The following is an 18384-nucleotide window of genomic DNA, read 5'->3' on the forward strand; positions in this document are numbered from 1 at the left end:
TACTGATTGCACCATGGTTTTATCTGAGACAGTGGAATTTTGGTGCTTGAATATGTGAAGTTTTGAAACTTTGTGCTATCTTTAGCTAAATCTCTGTTCTCATTGCCATGTAAATTAGCAATACAGCGATCCCACTGAAAACTGAAACTTGCACTGCACTTGTAAAGGCATTTGGGAGTAGGTGCACTACAACAGCAAGGGCTTACGTAAAAGTGCTGTTTGTGCCACTCACTCCCAGTTGATATTTTCTTGAAATTGGTTACTAATTAATGGCATGTTACCATTTAAATGGGTGTTTTCTGTGTTTTCTGGCAGTGAAACATCATGACTACCCTCCTGGACCTGAAGAGTAGTGTGCTGAGACAGGTGCAGAGGAGCCAGTCACTGAGAAGCAGAAGGGAGGCTCCGCCCACTGCCAGCAGTCCACTCACACACACTCCTGAGCCTTTACCTCGCAGGTGAGTCACTTTTTCTCACACGCGCAGTTCAACATGATGTGAAGTTCTGTACCTTTTTGTCAGTCAGTTTTCTTGACAGTAAGAGAGATTCATCTATTCATGATATTTTTAGTCAGGTTATAATGCAGCTCTCTGCTCTGGCTTTTGATTTCCTACAAGTAGAAACAAAAAAGGCCATGCATGAGCAAGCTGTGAATATATTACTGTTTCTAGAAACACAGTTCATTGCTGGAGTTAGGATTTGCTTGCTTATTACAGTTGAGCACAAGTAGAGCTTGGGAAATTAGACTGCAGTCAGCGTAGCTGCTGAAAGATAATAACAGCCTGTTGGACAACAGCAGCACACACTTACAAGCAATAATTCATATGTGTTTTTGTGTTTGTTTTCCACTGGTCAACCAGCTGAAGCCACAGGTCATCATTTCTTGTCAACTTGGTGTTTTAATGCGGTTGGCATTTATTCCAGAGCTGTGACTTCCTTCGAGCCAGCCATGCACAAGCTGCGTTACCCCCAAAGGACACATCAACCGCACTATTACATGCACAGTCAGGCTCGGCCTCGGATCACAAATTCTGCTTTCTTGTACTACAGTTTGCACCTCATGACTCCGTCTTCACAGGAGTGTCCATTTATTCCAGTCCATTTATTTGCTGTTTGTCTGAACTTGTTAAAAAATTTAATGGGTTATGTTGTGTGTGTTTGTATATGTATTTATATGTGCGTGTACATGTACGTTTTTGTGTCATTAAATGTGCTTATGTTTTCAGTCATACATAAACAAATATCAAAACATCACTTTTACAAAAATAAGAAATCAAACTACAGTAAATAAATCTTTTCTTCAAGCCTACTTTGGGGATTCCCTCCACCAGTCGTAAGATGCATTTTCAATTTAGGTGATAAAAGAACTCTGTGGAAATGCTGCAAAAACCTTCAACATAGTAAAAATATTTGATTTTTTAATTCTCGGATGAAGTGGTACAACTTTGATATAAGGAACAGCCAAAAGGAGAGATGTACCGTGTGCTCTTGTTGTGTGTTATTGTTATTCCAGAAAATTATTTTTTTTTTAAAAACCCATACAGACATTGATAATTATAAAGTTATTGGGAGGTGAACCCCAGTCCCATAAATGATAGCCAGCTATTTTACCACTGAACTATTGGACAAGCTGATGGCATAGACATAGCTTACATACAAACCTAAGACGACAGTAAATAATGTCTGCCTGTGTATAGCTGAGGCAGAAACAGTCAGGATGCTTCATGGGAGTTTGTTATTTTCTTGTCAGCACCAGTAGCTTATCTTAGTCTTGTTAAGGTGGTTATGTTATCCTGGAGTCTAATGCTAAAGCTAATGCACCAACACACTTATAATGATGTCATTAAATCCCATCAGGGAAGGGCCCATTCACTGGACTTTTCAAAGGCCCAGCCTTTTCTTTGGACAGGCCCGGTTATGGATGGAAACTAGTAATGTGCCATATCATACCATCCATGGTGATACTGTACCTGCTTAAATGCACTGTATGTAAAATTCTGCTGCCTGGGGACTCTCAGTCAAAACAATAACACCCTGTGAAGAATGCAAACCAGCGTTGCCCATCTCAATGGTTTACTTTTTGTACTAAACTGAGGACTCAATTCATAAAAATGGGACCTCATGATGCATTTTTACTAAACAGAGAACTGATGTTCTGTTTTGATTCATACATTTCCCAGAAGAAGAAAGAAATGCACTTAAAAGTGAGCCCAATGGGGGGGGGGGGGGGGGTGGCGCTGAGCAACACTGACCTCAACTTGCTGTAAATACAGAGTGGCGGGGGTTTCCATGTTACGGAGGTGAGTTTGAGTGGTGCTCACTGTGGTAACAGCCTCATCTCATATGCACATTTAGACTCACTAATCTATTAACTGTAAATTAAATCACTACAGATGAATACCTCACCTCATATGCACATTTGCACTTAACAATCTACTTACTGTACTAATTACTACTTTTATCTATTAACTGTACTCAAACGTATTTAATGTATCCGATGTAACTTAAACTCTGTAAGAAGGCTGTCTGTGGTAAAATGCCTCACTTCTTATAAAAACATTTGCACTAATTCATCTAGTTACCGTACTAATTACTAATTTCATTAATTTTCCATACTCAAATGTTGTAATGAATCTATTCACTGTAAACCAATGCTGTAAAGCTCTCTGTGGTAAAATACTTTATCTCATGTTGTGTTGCCTTAATTAACCTACTTAAAGTACTACTACTACTACTACTAATACATTTTATTTATAAAGCACTTTTCAAAACACTAAGACACTGCACAATAATAATAACAAGATATTACACAAAAAAGGACATCCCTCCCAAACAAACAAGCAAGCAAGCAATTAAAGTGACAAGACAGCAACATTAAAAGCCGGTTTAAAAAGGTGAGTTTTCAGCTTTGATTTGAATGAGATATGTTTAGGGACTGAGTTCCAGAGGGAGGGGGCAGCTTTGGAGAAGGCTCTGCCCCCCCAGGTTCAGCGCTGGGTTCTTATTGGTGGAGAGAGGAGATTAAGAACACTAACTAATAACTAACTTAATCAATTTACCATATTCAAATAATGGAAATTAATTTTTACACAGGGCCCCCTTAACCTGTTGGCCAAGCAACAAATGTTTTACGAATATATATGCATTTTAATGTATTTTGAACCAGAATTTTCCCATTTGTGAACAGTATTTTTACTATGGTTAAATTAAATCTACTTGCATTATTTTGCAGTGCTGGACTACACCATTTGGACATTTTAAAGGGATACTTCAACATTTTGGCAAATTTGCCCATTGCAGTAATTCCTATAGTCTTAGTAATAGGTTTGTTTCCTTTAGTTGTTGGTGCAAGCTTTTTCTAGATCTGGGGGGACCGATATACCAGCTGCACAGCTAATGCTATGTAAGCAGACAGTATTTTTTTGCTTTCCCTCGTCAAACTCATCAAATACACAATCCAACAACTCCAAAACACTCTCGTGGACAAGTTGTGACCTGTACATTCACCATGCTATGAAATAATAACATATAATTATGTAACATTACGACTCATGAAGCAAATACTCTGAACTACTTTCTTGAGTAAACCACTGGGCGGAGTGACACAGTGCAGCAGCCATGTCTGGAGTGTAGTTCTGGCTTTGCATTTAACTTTAAAACATCTCTGTCTCGTGATGTTCCATGATTATTTCATAGCATGGTGAATGTACAGGTCACAACTTGTCCACGAGAGTGTTTTGGAGTTGTTGGATTGTGTATTTGATGAGTTTGATGAGGGAAAGCAAAAAATACTGTCTGCTTACATAGCATTAGCTGTGCAGCTGGTATATCGGTCCCCCCAGATCTAGAAAAAGCTTGCACCGACAACTAACAGAAACAAACCTATTACTAAGACTATATGAATTATGGCAATGGGCAAATTTGCCAAAATGTTGAAGTATCCTTTTAAAGGAGGAGCAGGGGCCCCTGGGTATTCTATTTTACTCTATTTGATACAAATGTCAGTCTGTCAACTGATTCGTTAAGTTGATTTGATTCAATAATCACACTAATTACTAAATAAATAAATAAAAACACACTTTTCATTGCAGGCTTCTCAAGGGCCCCTCCCTACTGTCAGTATTCTTTTTTCCCATTGTGCTACACCCATGCTCTGATCAAGTTTAGACAGCATCCTTTCATCCTTTGCACACCTTGCAACCATACTATCAATGCACATGAACTTGTTAGAAAAAATACCGACAAGAGCTTATACATATTTGAATCGTAATTTTTATACTTTTTCAGTTGATTCCTTTTTTGTATTTAATGTTTATTTCCTGTACACTGAAAACAAAGCTAACCAGAGTCAGATTCCTTGTTGCGTAAGCATTCTTGGTCAATAAAGCTGATTTGCTGTTGGTGAAAACTGTACCCAAATCACTCTTTCAAATTCAATTTGGGTCAAAAAACCCTCTATGATGAAATAAACTTTATGTAAGGTCTTAACAGTGGCTTTATCTCAGAATTTTTTGACCTCATTACAACATCATTATCTATCAGATGTGGAAAAAGTACAGTAAAAAAAATATACTTTTAATCATCTAGCCATAGTTTTCATGTAATAAAATACAAATCTACTGAGGATATAAAGTTGTACCCCTCTAAGATTAATGATAACAAACAGAATTCTGTTTATATTTTATTATAATGAATGCCCATGGTTAATGAACACCAGATGTTTCCCTAAGCTGGCATCTGTACTTGTGTCGACATTAATTCTTAAAATACCAAACATGACCTTTATTCCTATTTTCATAGATTATGTGTTAATTTGATGTTATTGAATATTCTTTGTAAATAAATGTTAATACATATGTTTGTATGTTTTGTCATCATGCTCTGTATCTTATTTACTCTATGTATGTGTGTGTACATGTTTGTATGTAGCTTCAGTATGAATACAATCTATGTGTATAGTTTAAAGTCTTGTTCTCTGTTGTACTGTCTTTATTCGTCTTTAGATGTCTGATGTCGAGAATAAACAAAGTCTTTGTGGATTTCTGTCTTCACAGCTGCTCTTTTTGCCTTTTTCTCTCCTTTGAACACCGCACTGAAAAGTGTATGTATGTGGGTTTTCCTTTTGTTTTTCATGTTTTTCTAGTTTTCCTCGCCTGCTTCAAAGAAACTAATAAAGTTGCACAGGTAAAATCAGACATTTTCCCCCGCTTGGCTTGAAGCTTCATCTGGAGCCAAAAGTAATAGTATGAACCTGAGGTTTCTATAGCAACCTAAACACAGGCGGCAGCCACTGTGTGAACTTATACTTGTAATGACGATGGAGTCTATTTTTAACGTGAAAGATAACCTCAGATGTTGTTTTGAACACTGACCGATTTTGAAAATCCGACCTAAAGACATTTTCTCTGAGTTTATTTTGACGCGTATTCTTTAATGCTATCCATCTTTTTGCATTTTTGTGATATTCATTAAAGAGTGATCTTGTCTGTCAGAATCTCACCTTTTCCTCATTCCCTATGCCAGCTCCCTGGTGTTAAAGCCCCCCCGATGAGCAGTGCACACACCCGTAGTGCTCATCATTAGAGGCAGGCTGTTGATCTTTGTTATCCATTCACACTGCTGCCGGCCTGCCTGCACTCTCGCTTTAATTGAGAATTTGCAAATGAGGCCAGGTGGATTTGGGCTGCTCCGTCCCCAGTTGTTGACCCAGTGGCACAGTCGGCAGATCAGTCGCTGCATATTGGAGATGAACCTTTTAATTAAGTCAAGTAAATTATGCTTTTGCCTCTTTGTGAGGTGGCTGTAGTGCTCAAGACACTGAGCTGAGCTTGACTGGGTGGTGTACTGCCTAAAAACCCACAGGGACACTGAATTAAATTAGCCTTTTGCCTTGTTATTATTTGTTAATTCTCTTCTTGTCATCAGCAGAACACTCCACTGTGTTTTCACAAGTGAGCTCGCTACTGTGCCTTTAATGAATTTGACTCCTGTGGCACTATATCACATCCTCTTTTTTTAATTAATTGAGAATAACACAATCCATTTTGAATAGCATTAAAAGAGACCTATAATGTCAAGTAATTATATATCTAGATTATATATGTGCTCCACATTTAAAGGAGTAGTGTGTTGTTTTCTTTCACACCAAATGAGGGCTTCTTTTAAAACTTTTTCTATAAAAGGCTCCATATTTAACCAAAAAAACTAGAACACTTTGGCTTTATGCAAATGAAACATTTACTTGGGACTATTTTTAGTAGTAATGCCCAGTGTTTTTGCCACTTAACCCTTCATGGAGCAAGGAACCGTATATGGTTGCTTTGGTCAACTTCCTACATGGCCTTCCCCCAACTCTTTGTGGTACTATAGAGAGGTGCAGGAATGAGTCTGAAAACACACAAGTGAGTTGGCATTTTAGCACTTCTGGTCCTCGTCTGAAAGTCTATGGGATTTTTGAAAATATAAATGCCTGAAATAAGGTCTGTGGTGAACACAAGCTCAATAGAGTTTAAAGTTTTATCCTACAACATAAAATACATCTGAAACAGGCCCCACCTTTGAATTGTGTATCTTTTCACGTCTTAATAAAGGCGGTTGCTAAAAGACAGCTAACAACGACTAAAGCGTGTTTGGGGGAAGACTGTACGTCATCATCCAAAGCACGGCAAATGAGCCTGCGATTTGCTTGTATCCGCGGGTGATGACGTTAAATTCAGTTGACCGCGTTGTAGTTCAATATAGCATTACATTAGCTTTTTACTTTCATCAGTTAGATTAACAAACCAGATATGATGCTTATATTATCAATTTATGAAGAGTATCTTTATGAACAAAACATGTAAGTTTCATAAACTTTATTAGGCACAGATCTTACTTTTAGCAATAATCCAAAAACCCATTGAAAAATCCCACAGGCTTGACGCCGAGGGAACCCATGTGATGCTAACTTCCAGGTTTGCCTACAAAATTATGTCACGACTACATCACCCTATAGAACCAGAATGATTTTTCTTAGGCAATCAGTAGAGATCAGTCAACATCACAGAAAGTGACATTGCACAAGCCGACCTATCAGAGGTGGCTCAGAGCGTCTCAAACTTCCTGTTTCTTCCAGAACTTGAAAAATGCAGTTTTACATCCCTTTTGGTCCCAAAAAAATGGCTCTAAAATTATAACTAACCACACACAACTACACATTTTAAAGTTGAATGTAAAGACTAAATGTCATGATATGTTTTGTTAACAATTACTGACATTTTTTTTTACATGAAAATCGGAGGAACTCTATTGGACATATGCCTACAATACCTATGGCCAACTCATTTAGCAACCATACAAAGGGTATTTTCTTGACAAATAACTTATAATAATGTAGGATAACAGTACTCTACAGTGTTGGTGGAAGCGGTCAATTATTTAATGGCCATTTTTACTAATCTATAGAAATTTTATGGTATAAATGGGAGAATAGGTGTGAGTTTTGGTCATTTTTATAACTTTATAACTTGATTACAGTTTTATTATACTCATGTGGTTTATATCAGTTTATATTTTCACTGTGAGCAATATTTCTGCTTGGATTATTGCAAACATGTACTAATGATGATTTTTCATACATTTTATGGGAAAGTTATAAAGAAAAATAAATCGTATGAATAGTGAAATGCATGTGATTTTTGTCTGTTTACAACAATAAACTGATTAAGACTGATTTTATTATGCTTAAATGGAATGAATCTTTTTTTTATTGTGAGCCTCATCGCTGCTTCAATTTGCTTAAAGATAAAACTGGTGGTGCCACCATTACTTATACAGTAATCTGAAGCTTGTCATGTCTTACCTTTAAAAGAGGTCAAAATCTAAAGATATGTCTTGTAAAATGAATATTTTCTATTTAAATAAATTTTAAATGTGCAAGTAAATACTCATCAGACTCTATATAAGTCTATTAAAGAGATCCTTGATGAGATTTTTCCCCTAAACATATAAAGCATATAAAAACATCCTTCAAACACAAGGATTGATTTTTTTGTTGCATAACTTTGCTGTTTCATTTGTTTACCACCTTGTAACTCAGTGAGATCCATTATTATGTCACTGGCTGACAACAGAAACCTAAGAGCATTTTTTCAAGAAGAATGGTGCATGTGTTGCTGACTTTGAGTCAACAATAGTTCCCATGTTAATTGTGACAAACGAAACCATCTGTAAGTTCAATTGTGGCTCATTTATGTTGTTCTTTATGGATGTTGCACAGCAGTAGAGCTCAGGGGAATAAGCAACAATCGCCTTTGATTACATGGAAAGCATGGATCAATTCATTGTTCTGTCATTTCATTATTAACCTCATGCACTTACAGTTCTGGTCATCAATGATAGATCTGCTTTACATCTGTTCCCTGTGGAAGGAATACCCATAATGCTCCGACAACAGCTCTTTCCCTGTAGATCAGGTCAAATATTCCTTCTTTAATGAATCAAATCAAAGGAATTCCTCTGCGCTGACTTATCTGTCTTACAGTCTGTAATGATGTGGGAGCTTCTGAGCATTTGAGCTGCCCTTTGCCTCTTTATTAAAACCTTCCTCAGCTATTGACCCGCACAGTGAGGAAGCAAAAACTGTGAAACACAATTGTGAAGCCCCCAAGAAGACCCGATCTGGATGTCATTTCACACCAGGCTGCTGCTCTGTCTGCCGGTTGCTGGAGCTGGGAGACTGCTGTTTCACGGGTTATTGAATGGGGAGATTGTATCAGAGCTGTTGTACTCATATCTCCACGTTTGATCCTTTTCACATGTGACGTTTTGTAGCTTAATCGAATGTGTGATTAGTGTAAAACAAACAGTGCAGTGTTGGTATTAAGGGGCTGAATATATGCACTGACAATTGTGACGAACCTCATTTAAAAAGCAGTGACTTCCATTAGAATGCATAGGTATCACATTGTCTTTAACGCTGCAGACAACAGCAATGTCTGCACTATTAATTACCATGCATGCAACGCCATATTACATTGAAGTTTGAAGTGTGGGCTGCAGTAACCTTCACACTCCCAATTAGTCATGTTTAAACACATACTGTGGCAGATGGAAGAAGTTCAGAGTGTTCATGCTGTTATTTATGTTTTCCTCCTGATTTACTCTCCAGACAGGAAATTGCAATTGAATGAATTCTGAAAATAAATTAGGATAAAATGACAGTGTAAAAAATGGACCTGTTTCCTAGCAACATCAAATCAGTTTGTTATTCTTCCCGCGCATGTGTGTGTGTGTGTGTGTGTGTGTGTGAGCATGTCTGTGTGAAAGAAAGGGAAAGGTTAAAAGACATGAGAATTTTTCCTAGGATGTAACAAACCATTTAATTTGATTTGCATCTTTTGGGGAATTAACTCTGCTCAAAAACATGCAGTCCCAAAGCTCAAAACAAAAAGATCCCAAACTGTCTTGACAAATCCTCAAGCTGTGTGACTGACAGAGGAAGAGACAGATTTCTGGATATGAGAAAGCCCTGGATGATTGAAGATGAATGTGGAGAGAATTGAGTGTCTCACATGTATCACGATCAAATAAAGCCTGTTTGTACTATGTGAGCAAACTGTAAAAGTAAAGCCTCCCTTGCCTTGTCATTGGAACGGGATTTGTTTGGGGAGGCATTCATAGATTGTAGACTTAATTTGTAGTGAATTCTCACACGTGATAGTGAGGCTAAAAGCATCAGATTGACTTTGTTACCTAAAAATTCTACTACCAAATAATGAAATATTTGGTGTGCATAAATATTCACCCTATTTAGAGGGACTGACCTCATTCAACAGAGGTCCAACCAACTGGGGCTCACAGTCCCACAGTTAGTGAAAAGGGGATCACCTGTGCGGTGAATGTGTCTCAAATGATTGTAGTATAAAGACGCCTTTGTCTAGGTCCAGTCAGTGGTTAAACAGTATTCCTGGCCACCATTACACCATGAAGACAAAAGAACACTTCAAGCAACTCAGAGAAAAGGGTATTGAAAAGTAAAGTCAGGGGATGTATACAAAAGTTTCCAAGGCACTGAACAACCCCCAGAGTTCAGTCAAATCCATCATCAAGAAATGGTGGAAATATAGCGTATGTGTAAATCTGCCTCGATCAGGCCATCACACATGACTACTCTGAAGGAGTCACAAGCTTCAGCAGGTGAAGTTAGAGAGACTCTGCATACAGCTACTGTTGCCCAGGTTCTTCACCTATCAAAGCGTTATGGGAGGGACTAAAACTCTCATTGAATCTCAGCTCGAGTTTGTCAAAAGGCATGTGGGAGATTCCATGGTCTAGCAGAAGAAAGTTCTTTGGTCTGATGAGACCAAAATGGTGCTTTTTGGCCATCAGACACAACGCTATGTCTTGAAAACACCAAACACACCATCACCACTGTGAAGCACCATGGTGGCAGCATCATGCTGTGGGAATGCTTTTCAGCCCGGCCCAGGAAGGCTTGTAAAGTAGAGAGTAAAATAAATGTACAAAAAACTATTGGAAAATCCTGGAGTAAAATGTATTCAGTGTGCAAGAGAACTGCAGTTTGGGAGAAAATGTATTTTCCATCAAGACAACGACCCAAAGACTCTGAAAGCCACTGAGAAATGGTTTAAAAACAACAAGGTGAATGTTCTGGAGTGGCCAAGTCAAAGCCCAGACCTGAATTCAAGAGAGAATTTGTGGCTAGACTTGAAAAGGGCTGTTTATGCCTGATCCCCGTGCTACCTGACAGACATAGACAGACATATTTTTATTTTATTGACATTACTTTGTAGAAATTTGTTTACTTTGACATTTAAGAGGTTCTTTTTGTATTTTTGAGGAAAAGCTACCAGTCACTAGACAAAAAAAAGTCTTTATAAACCAATACACCTGGAACATAGAAAATACTGGAGAAACAAAGCCAACAGTGCTGATCTGAGCTGACCTGTGGGATTTATATTTATTATATTGGTTTTGTGCTTAGAAAAATCACTATATTTACTGCCTGAGAATTATCTTCCAGTAACAGCTTACACATACAAATACATGTATTATACTGTCATGCATAATATTGCATTATTTTGTGTTATATTGTAGGAAAACAGGCAAAGGGTCCATTTCAAAATTAAATTAAATGTTAGTTGCAACAGTTCCTTCAATCTGATTTGTTTGTAAAAACCTGTGTGTTGTGGGATATGGTTGCCTTTTTTCATAGAATAGTCAATGTTTAACAGTTAGTCAGCGTTTATAAAAGATTTTAACCTTTTTATTTACTGAATATGTCATAATTTCATTTTTGCAAAGTTTGATTTTGCTGTAAACTCAGCAAGACTGTCATTAGTCCCCATCAATATCTCAGGGGTTTGCCATCTACTCCCCACCACGTTGAGAGTCAGTGGGTGCTGGGATGTGCTGCCACATGCCTGCTGCGATGTGATGACGCTAATAAAGGAGCGTGACGGGGGCCTCTGCGGACGGCTCTTCTGCATAATGTGACAAGGGATGGCTGGGAAATGAGGAGGAAGACGGAAGCTGGAGATGCTGGGGTTACAGGCAGACAGCATGGCTGTTCCCAACGGCTCCGCTACAGCTCACATCAGAGCTGCTGCCTGCTCCACTGATTTCCATACAGGCCAGGAGAAAGATGCCCACTGAGAGATTTGAAAGGGGGGGTGGGGGTGAGAGGTGGTGGGGATTCCCAAGGTGTTCAGCCAGTTACTTCCCTTGTGAGTGTGCCTATATCACCATGACAACTGAGACCAGCAAGAGACCGGGGGTTTCACTCACACCTGTAGGAAACAGAGAACATAATTTGCATTTTTTCATGCAGCCAAGCTCATCATAGTAGATTAACATGCTTCATACAGAGTGCAGACATGTTGTTTCCCTGAGAACTAGGGTCTGCCCTTGCTAAGATAACATGGTGCCTAACTGTAGCTGATGGAGTCAAGTAGTTCAATGTTAATAGGAAGATTATTTTGATTTGCAACAAGGGTATAAGTGTGGCTAGTGGCATCATTCTGCTGCCATTTCCACGCTAGGGGGCTTAAATGCTGTAATTATCATGGCAAGGAATTTAAACATTTCATATCATAATATGGAATACCACCAACACAATATTGTGTGGTGTAACACAAAAACGATAAAGCTTAATCTACCACTTCTTAGCTAACATTACAGTAGCAATTTTACACCTTTCCTATGGAATCATGTTAGTTTACTACCAAAACAGAAGCTTTTTGCCACTTAGCAATCAAACACTATAGGTTATATTACATCAGACATTTATTGATGCCTTTCCTATCGTGTTATTGCGAAAACTATAAGCTTACCTACTGTGTGGTACAACACCAAAACGATAAAAAAAAATACACCACTTCTTAGCCAACATTAGCAAGGTATTGATAAATTAGTATTGATTCATGTTACTAGCAAAAAATATAAGCTTTTACCTACTGTGTGGAGTAACAACAAAATTATATAAGCTACCATTACTTAGCTAGCATTACATTAGCAATTTCTTACACCCTTCCTATTGATTTATGATAAAATGATATGGGCATTCTGCCACAAATGAATAGCTAATATTTTCATGGCAAGGAATTTACACGTTTCACATGATAATACTGAATTTTACCGAAACAATATAAGCTTATACCTACTGTGTGGTGTAACACCAAAATGATAAAGCCAAACTTTTAAGCCCATGACCACCCAAAAAACAGCATCAGAGATCGGGGACCCCCATCTTCCCTTGAGGGGGATAAAGAGCACCATATTGCACAAAGCATCATGTACATAACTTGCATTAGTTTTTATAACTTTTACAACCACAATTATCACTTAATAACTACATTTTGATTTTAATTTGAACTCATTTTAACAATATTTTGTAAAATGATAGATACAATTTATGTTTTTTAATCATATGAAATTTCTCTGAGTTTTATGGAAAGCATAAAACCCCCCTTCACCGTCTCACGACCCCCACTTTGGGAACCACTGGCCTAAGGACCACTTCTTAGCTAACATTACAGCAGCAATTTATTGACACCTTTTCTATTAATTGATGGTAGCCTACTACTTTTAAAATATAGCTTTCTACTACTTAGCAAACAAAGACTTAGCTAAAGGTTATATTACATTAGCAATTTAATGACACCTTCCCTATTTATTTATGCTATTACCAAATTGATATAAGCTTTTACCCTCTGTATGGAGTAGAACCAAAATGATATGTTACCTCTTCTTAGCTAACAGTACATTAGCAATTTTTACATCTTTGCTACTAATTTATACTACTACCAAAATTACACAGGCTTTCTGACACATATTACTTGCTATTAATATTATGTCAAGGAATTTACACATTTTACTTTATAATAAGGAAAACTGCAAGAATAATAGGCCTGTAAGATCTCTGCTAATTCTTACTACTTGAGCTATTCATTTATACCTTCCTACTGGGTTAGGTAGGCTAATATGTACCATGTTTTTTGTCCAGTTCCTTGCTAGAGTTGACATTAGCTTGTGAATACCTGATGCTGATGACAGCCATTGTCTTCCCAAGCTTACCAAATGTTGTCCTAGTTGTGATGTTAACAGTTTTTCTATTATTGAAACACTCCAATGACTTATACTCTGATAGTTAGTCTGAAATTCTCTTGTGACAGAATAATGGTCGCCCCTCAACAGATATGATCAATTTCTAAATATTTTTGTTCTTTTCATAAAACAAATGTATTCACCCAAGTTTCAGCATCATTATAGAAATTATTTTTTATCTGTTTCCTCGTCTCGGCAGGATTTCTGAGGAGAGCATGGAGTTCTTTGAGCGAGTGAATGCCATCCTGCAGAAACAGGAGAACATGCTACGGGCTGCCCGGGCTGAGGTAACCTACTCACCTTCTACTTTTCCATCTGCTGCCCCTCTTTACGTGTTCAGAAGGACTCAGCGCTGTTACTCAGCCCTCCGTTGTGGCCAGTGTGACGTTTGTAGACAGAAGGGCCGTGTTGAGTAAGGTGATCAGAAGAATGTAAGCTCTGCTCTGACAAGCTGGTGTTCTGCTTCTGCTGCTGCCATTACTAATGAGGCAATCATGCTTTTCAGATCTTTATGATGAGCAATTTAATGTTTGTCGCAGAAAGAGAGAATGCACAGTATATATTTAAGGATATAAAGAAAGAGAGCGACAACAGTATCAGCTGCTGTTAGCCATACATTTTTTCACAGTGCCAGTAGTAATTGTAATCTCTATTATTAGCAGGAACAGCAATGTAATTATGATAAACTGATCATAATAATAAAGACAGCAGGTCTAAAATTAATGTTATCACAGTTATGATAATAGGAGTAGGACTAAGAATAAATTATAGCAGTTGGAGCAGCTTGTATAACCACAGTAGCATTATAATTGAAGTAAGACTAGTTGTTAGAGCCAGGCAGGTTCACAGCAGAGGACCATTTGTAGCAACAATCCACTGGGACTATTGAGACAAAGGAGCCAAAAAAAGCTCCCAGAAGATACATGGCTAGTGACATAAATGGGACATTAAGATTTAAAGTTACTAATATACAGACACTAAGAAAGAGAGAGAGAGAGAAAAGCTCACTGTGCCAGGTCCCCTGGCAGTCTAGGCAATATCAACATAAGTCAAGGGTGGACCCAGAGGCTGGTGTGCCCTAGTGCCCTAATATTTGAAAAAACACCACAATGTGCCCTCTTGGATGCCTGTATGGTACATGAAACATGATGAAGTGGCTTCCAGGGTGTCCTTCAAGCACACAAAATATGACAGAGTACAGTGGGCAATACATAATAAAGTGTCCTCCAGCGTGCCCTACCAGTGGGCAATAATTCATCACATGCCCTCTAGGATGCCCTTTCAATGTACAAAATGTGATAAAGTTCCCTCTAGGGTGCTATTCTAGTGGACAAAGTATGTTATAGTACCCTTCTAGGTAGCCTTCCAGTGGTCGAAAAGGAGATAAAGTACCCTCTTGTCAGAAACAATGAGCTGTCATTCTTCAAACTGGACTAATAAAGTAGAACTGTAAAAGCCAGTTAGTAAACCTTACTTAAAAAATCATGCAAACTGATTGCCTTAAAAAACTAAGTTAATTAACTTTTTGACCAGCAAAGTTCATTAGATATTGTGTGTTGCATTTACACATTTTTTAGAACGGTGTCCTTTCACTTGAGTTTAAATAACTCAAGATAATTGAATTATATCACTGAAAAACATGTCTTAAGTAGCAGATGCTAAGCTATGTTAAGTTACATATAATTTTTACACATTTAGGTTTCTACCTTACCTGTGTCATCCATTGTAATTTTCACTTAAATCTTTCACACATCTTAATTTCAAATATTAGCGCCAGTCAAATTAGTTTAACTACTGTTTCTTGAAAGGTGCTCACTAAACCAGAAAATGCTTTTCCATGATGTTTAGTACACCAGCCCCACCATATTGGTGTCTCTAACCAAGTTGGTAACTTCACTCATGGTGCAAAAGTGTTTCATGTCCAAAGGCATTCTGAGAAAAGCCTACTTGTCCTCTTTTAGTTTGAAATTATGATTGAAAAGTGCACTTTAAATCAGAATGAATTCTCACATCAGGCCTACTGTTACTTCATCCATGGTGCAAAAGTGTCTAATGTACAAAGGAATTCTGGGAAAACAGATGATTATCAAACAATTTAATTTAAATGACACAAAATACTTACCCACCCCTGTATCTAGGCCTCAACTTATAATTTAAAAAACATCAGTAGAGTCACACAAAAGTTGAACTTGCAGAAATTTTGTGTTTTCCTCATTTCCTTTTACAGTGCTCAAGCACATGCTCAGATGGCTCAGACTAATACATTTCTTCTTTTTCCCTTTGTTTGAGTGTTGCTTTGTTTTGGTTACTGCCACCTACTGGACACTGGTGTAAATCAGCAGATTGGCAGACCAGCCATGCTTGTTTACTTTTTGTTGACTTTACTTGAAACAACAGTAAAATGGTTTCCCTCACCCTGCAATTAAACATACTCGATTAAAGCTAGTAACGAGTACATACACTTGCCACAACTTTTCTTTGGATACTTTGGTTTTGCTTTGCTTGTTGTACCTCCATCTTTAATTTAGGTCCTGAAACTGAAGGGGTTTTTACATTATTGATTGTCAGAGTCTACAGAGAGGGAGTCTTTGTTTGGGATTAGGTTCTTCTGTTCTCTTGCAGTGCCAAAGAGGAGCCTGCACGGTGCCGCCGCCCCAAGAGCATGTGGACCAGTCCTTCATCCTCGACAGAATCAGCAGAACAGAGGTGTGTCAGCTCTGCTTTTATCCAATTTCTGCAGGGACCAGAAAAATGTAAAAGTCGCCAAAGCAGAAGGGTGTTTTTTTATTTCTTTCTTTTATCTCTCCCCTGATGTGCACCAGAGCAGAAAGCATGAAGGAAAAGAAACACAAGACTTGTTATTAAGTGGAGTGTTTTTTTCTGTAGCTGGACCTGCTTTATGAGGAAGCAGTGTACACGGTGGTCAACCGGGTGGGAGTGCCTCAACAGGAGCATGTGAAAAGTGATGAAGAACTATTTGATTATCTTCGAAAGGTATCTATCTATCCATCTATGAAAAACAGACTCTAAGCTCCATTAAATCTCTGTTAGTAACACCGCTGCAGCCTCATAAAAGGTGTTATTGTTATTATTTGTAGTGTTATGTGTTGTGAGCAGGCTGTTAGAATGGGAGCAGATGCTCTTGGCTCAAATCTGATTAAACATCAAAGCCCTTACGCTGCGTGCTGAAATTCATCTGTGATATTACATCCATTCAGATGATCCAATGCCAATGACTCAAGCTTCTTTAGTTCAGATGGTTTTATAGCTTTGCTGTCTTTTTTAGCTCAAGTGCTGGACACTCTAAATGATCCAAATGTTTTCTAGAGGAATTTAGTAGTAGTAGTAGTTTAGAAGTGGTATTTACTGTCAGGTAAAGAGGGTATTGATTAAGTCAATTCAGTTTTATTCTCTATTGCAGCTGGGATTTAGGATGTTTATGTAGAAATATAGACCATATTATTAAGTCTAGTTATTTTTATTTTATACTTTGTTTTTTTTGTCTCTTCAAGGTGTTTGATATGGGTGAGGAAGAGCATGACATCATTCTCCAAAAGGTTCAAGAATCCAAGGTGAGACCGTCTCCAGTCAAACATTTTTTGTAACAGTATCCCTCAAGTATTTTGTACTACTCAAGTAAAAGTAAAAGTTTTTAACTGAAAGTTTACTTTAAGTGCTGAGTACTGAGTAAATACTGAGGATTTTATAGTGAAATATGATCTTTGCTTATTGGCAGTAACAAAAGAATACTAGTACATCTTAACCCAGGTTGTTCAGGTAAAGTCACACCTCTATAACAAAGTAAAATTCAAAGCAAAATTGGTACCGTCAATTTAACTAATATGGAGTTAAATTAAAAACCGTAAAAATGTCTTTGTTGGACTGTCCTTTAGGAACACGTAAAATCACAAGGTGGAACTCTTACTTGGTGGATAACTTCACTCATGGTGCAACTGTGTGTCTTACATTTAAAACATCAATTCGCCATAAACATGAGCAAATGAACCCCAGCATGGATCAATGTACAACAGGCATCCACAACATCCAAAAACAATGTAAACATTTAGAACACATCTTAACACTGCCCAAGGGCATGACAGAGAACTCCGCTGTCAAATAACTCCATCACTGAAGATAAAAATGCTATTATAGGCTGTCATATGATTAACCCTCTGAGACCAGCATTGTTGTATACAGGAGAGACACATATTATACAAAGTTAAATCACTTTTGAACCATAAAGGGTATCCACGTACTTCCATGTCTTCCTAGCAATTACAAAACATCCTTAAAGATTAAATCCACATTAGTAATTCTGGTATTGAATGTCTTTTATCCATTTTACAATCCATTTTGATTGTTTCTGCAGCTAGCAGCTATTGCTGTCCCCCATTTTGTTTGTTTCTCACAATACATTGTGACTGGGCTGTGACAACCAGCAAGCTGTCTTGTCCTCACATCATTGCCAAACAGCTCATGTGCACACTTAGAAACTGAGAAGCTGTAATGTGTCCCTCTGTGTCAGTGCAGACGGAAATTACTTTGAATATTGAGTCAAATTCCCAAAAGATTACACAAGGACTTTTTTTTATTAAAAATGTGAATATTTTCAAGACTTTTTGACACAGATTGATTATCTTTTTTCACTTTTTGGTTCCGAAGAGATGGGAGAAAATGTTTGTGCAAAAAAAAGCCTTAGTAATTCTTGTTTAGTGTTTTAAATCTATAAAAATCGTTGAGCTTTAATTACTGTATTGTTTTTTTTTTTTTTCTTTTGCC

At 37.7% G+C, this 18384-nt stretch overlaps 1 protein-coding gene across 1 annotated transcript in view; it reads left to right on the forward strand.

Annotated features, from left to right (window-relative positions):
- The first annotated feature begins 324 nt into the window (after positions 1–324).
- baiap3 (BAI1 associated protein 3) overlaps positions 325–18384 on the forward strand; it is a 42563-nt gene continuing 24503 nt past the window's right edge. Inside the window, exons 1-5 of the mRNA XM_041778196.1 lie at positions 325–458; positions 13805–13892; positions 16228–16311; positions 16492–16599; positions 17118–17177. Of these exons, the coding sequence (XP_041634130.1) occupies positions 325–458; positions 13805–13892; positions 16228–16311; positions 16492–16599; positions 17118–17177 (474 nt within the window). The remainder of the gene's footprint in view (positions 459–13804; positions 13893–16227; positions 16312–16491; positions 16600–17117; positions 17178–18384) is intronic.

Source organism: Cheilinus undulatus, linkage group 21 (assembly GCF_018320785.1).
Source record: "Cheilinus undulatus linkage group 21, ASM1832078v1, whole genome shotgun sequence".
NCBI classification, from domain to species: Eukaryota; Metazoa; Chordata; class Actinopteri; order Labriformes; family Labridae; genus Cheilinus; species Cheilinus undulatus.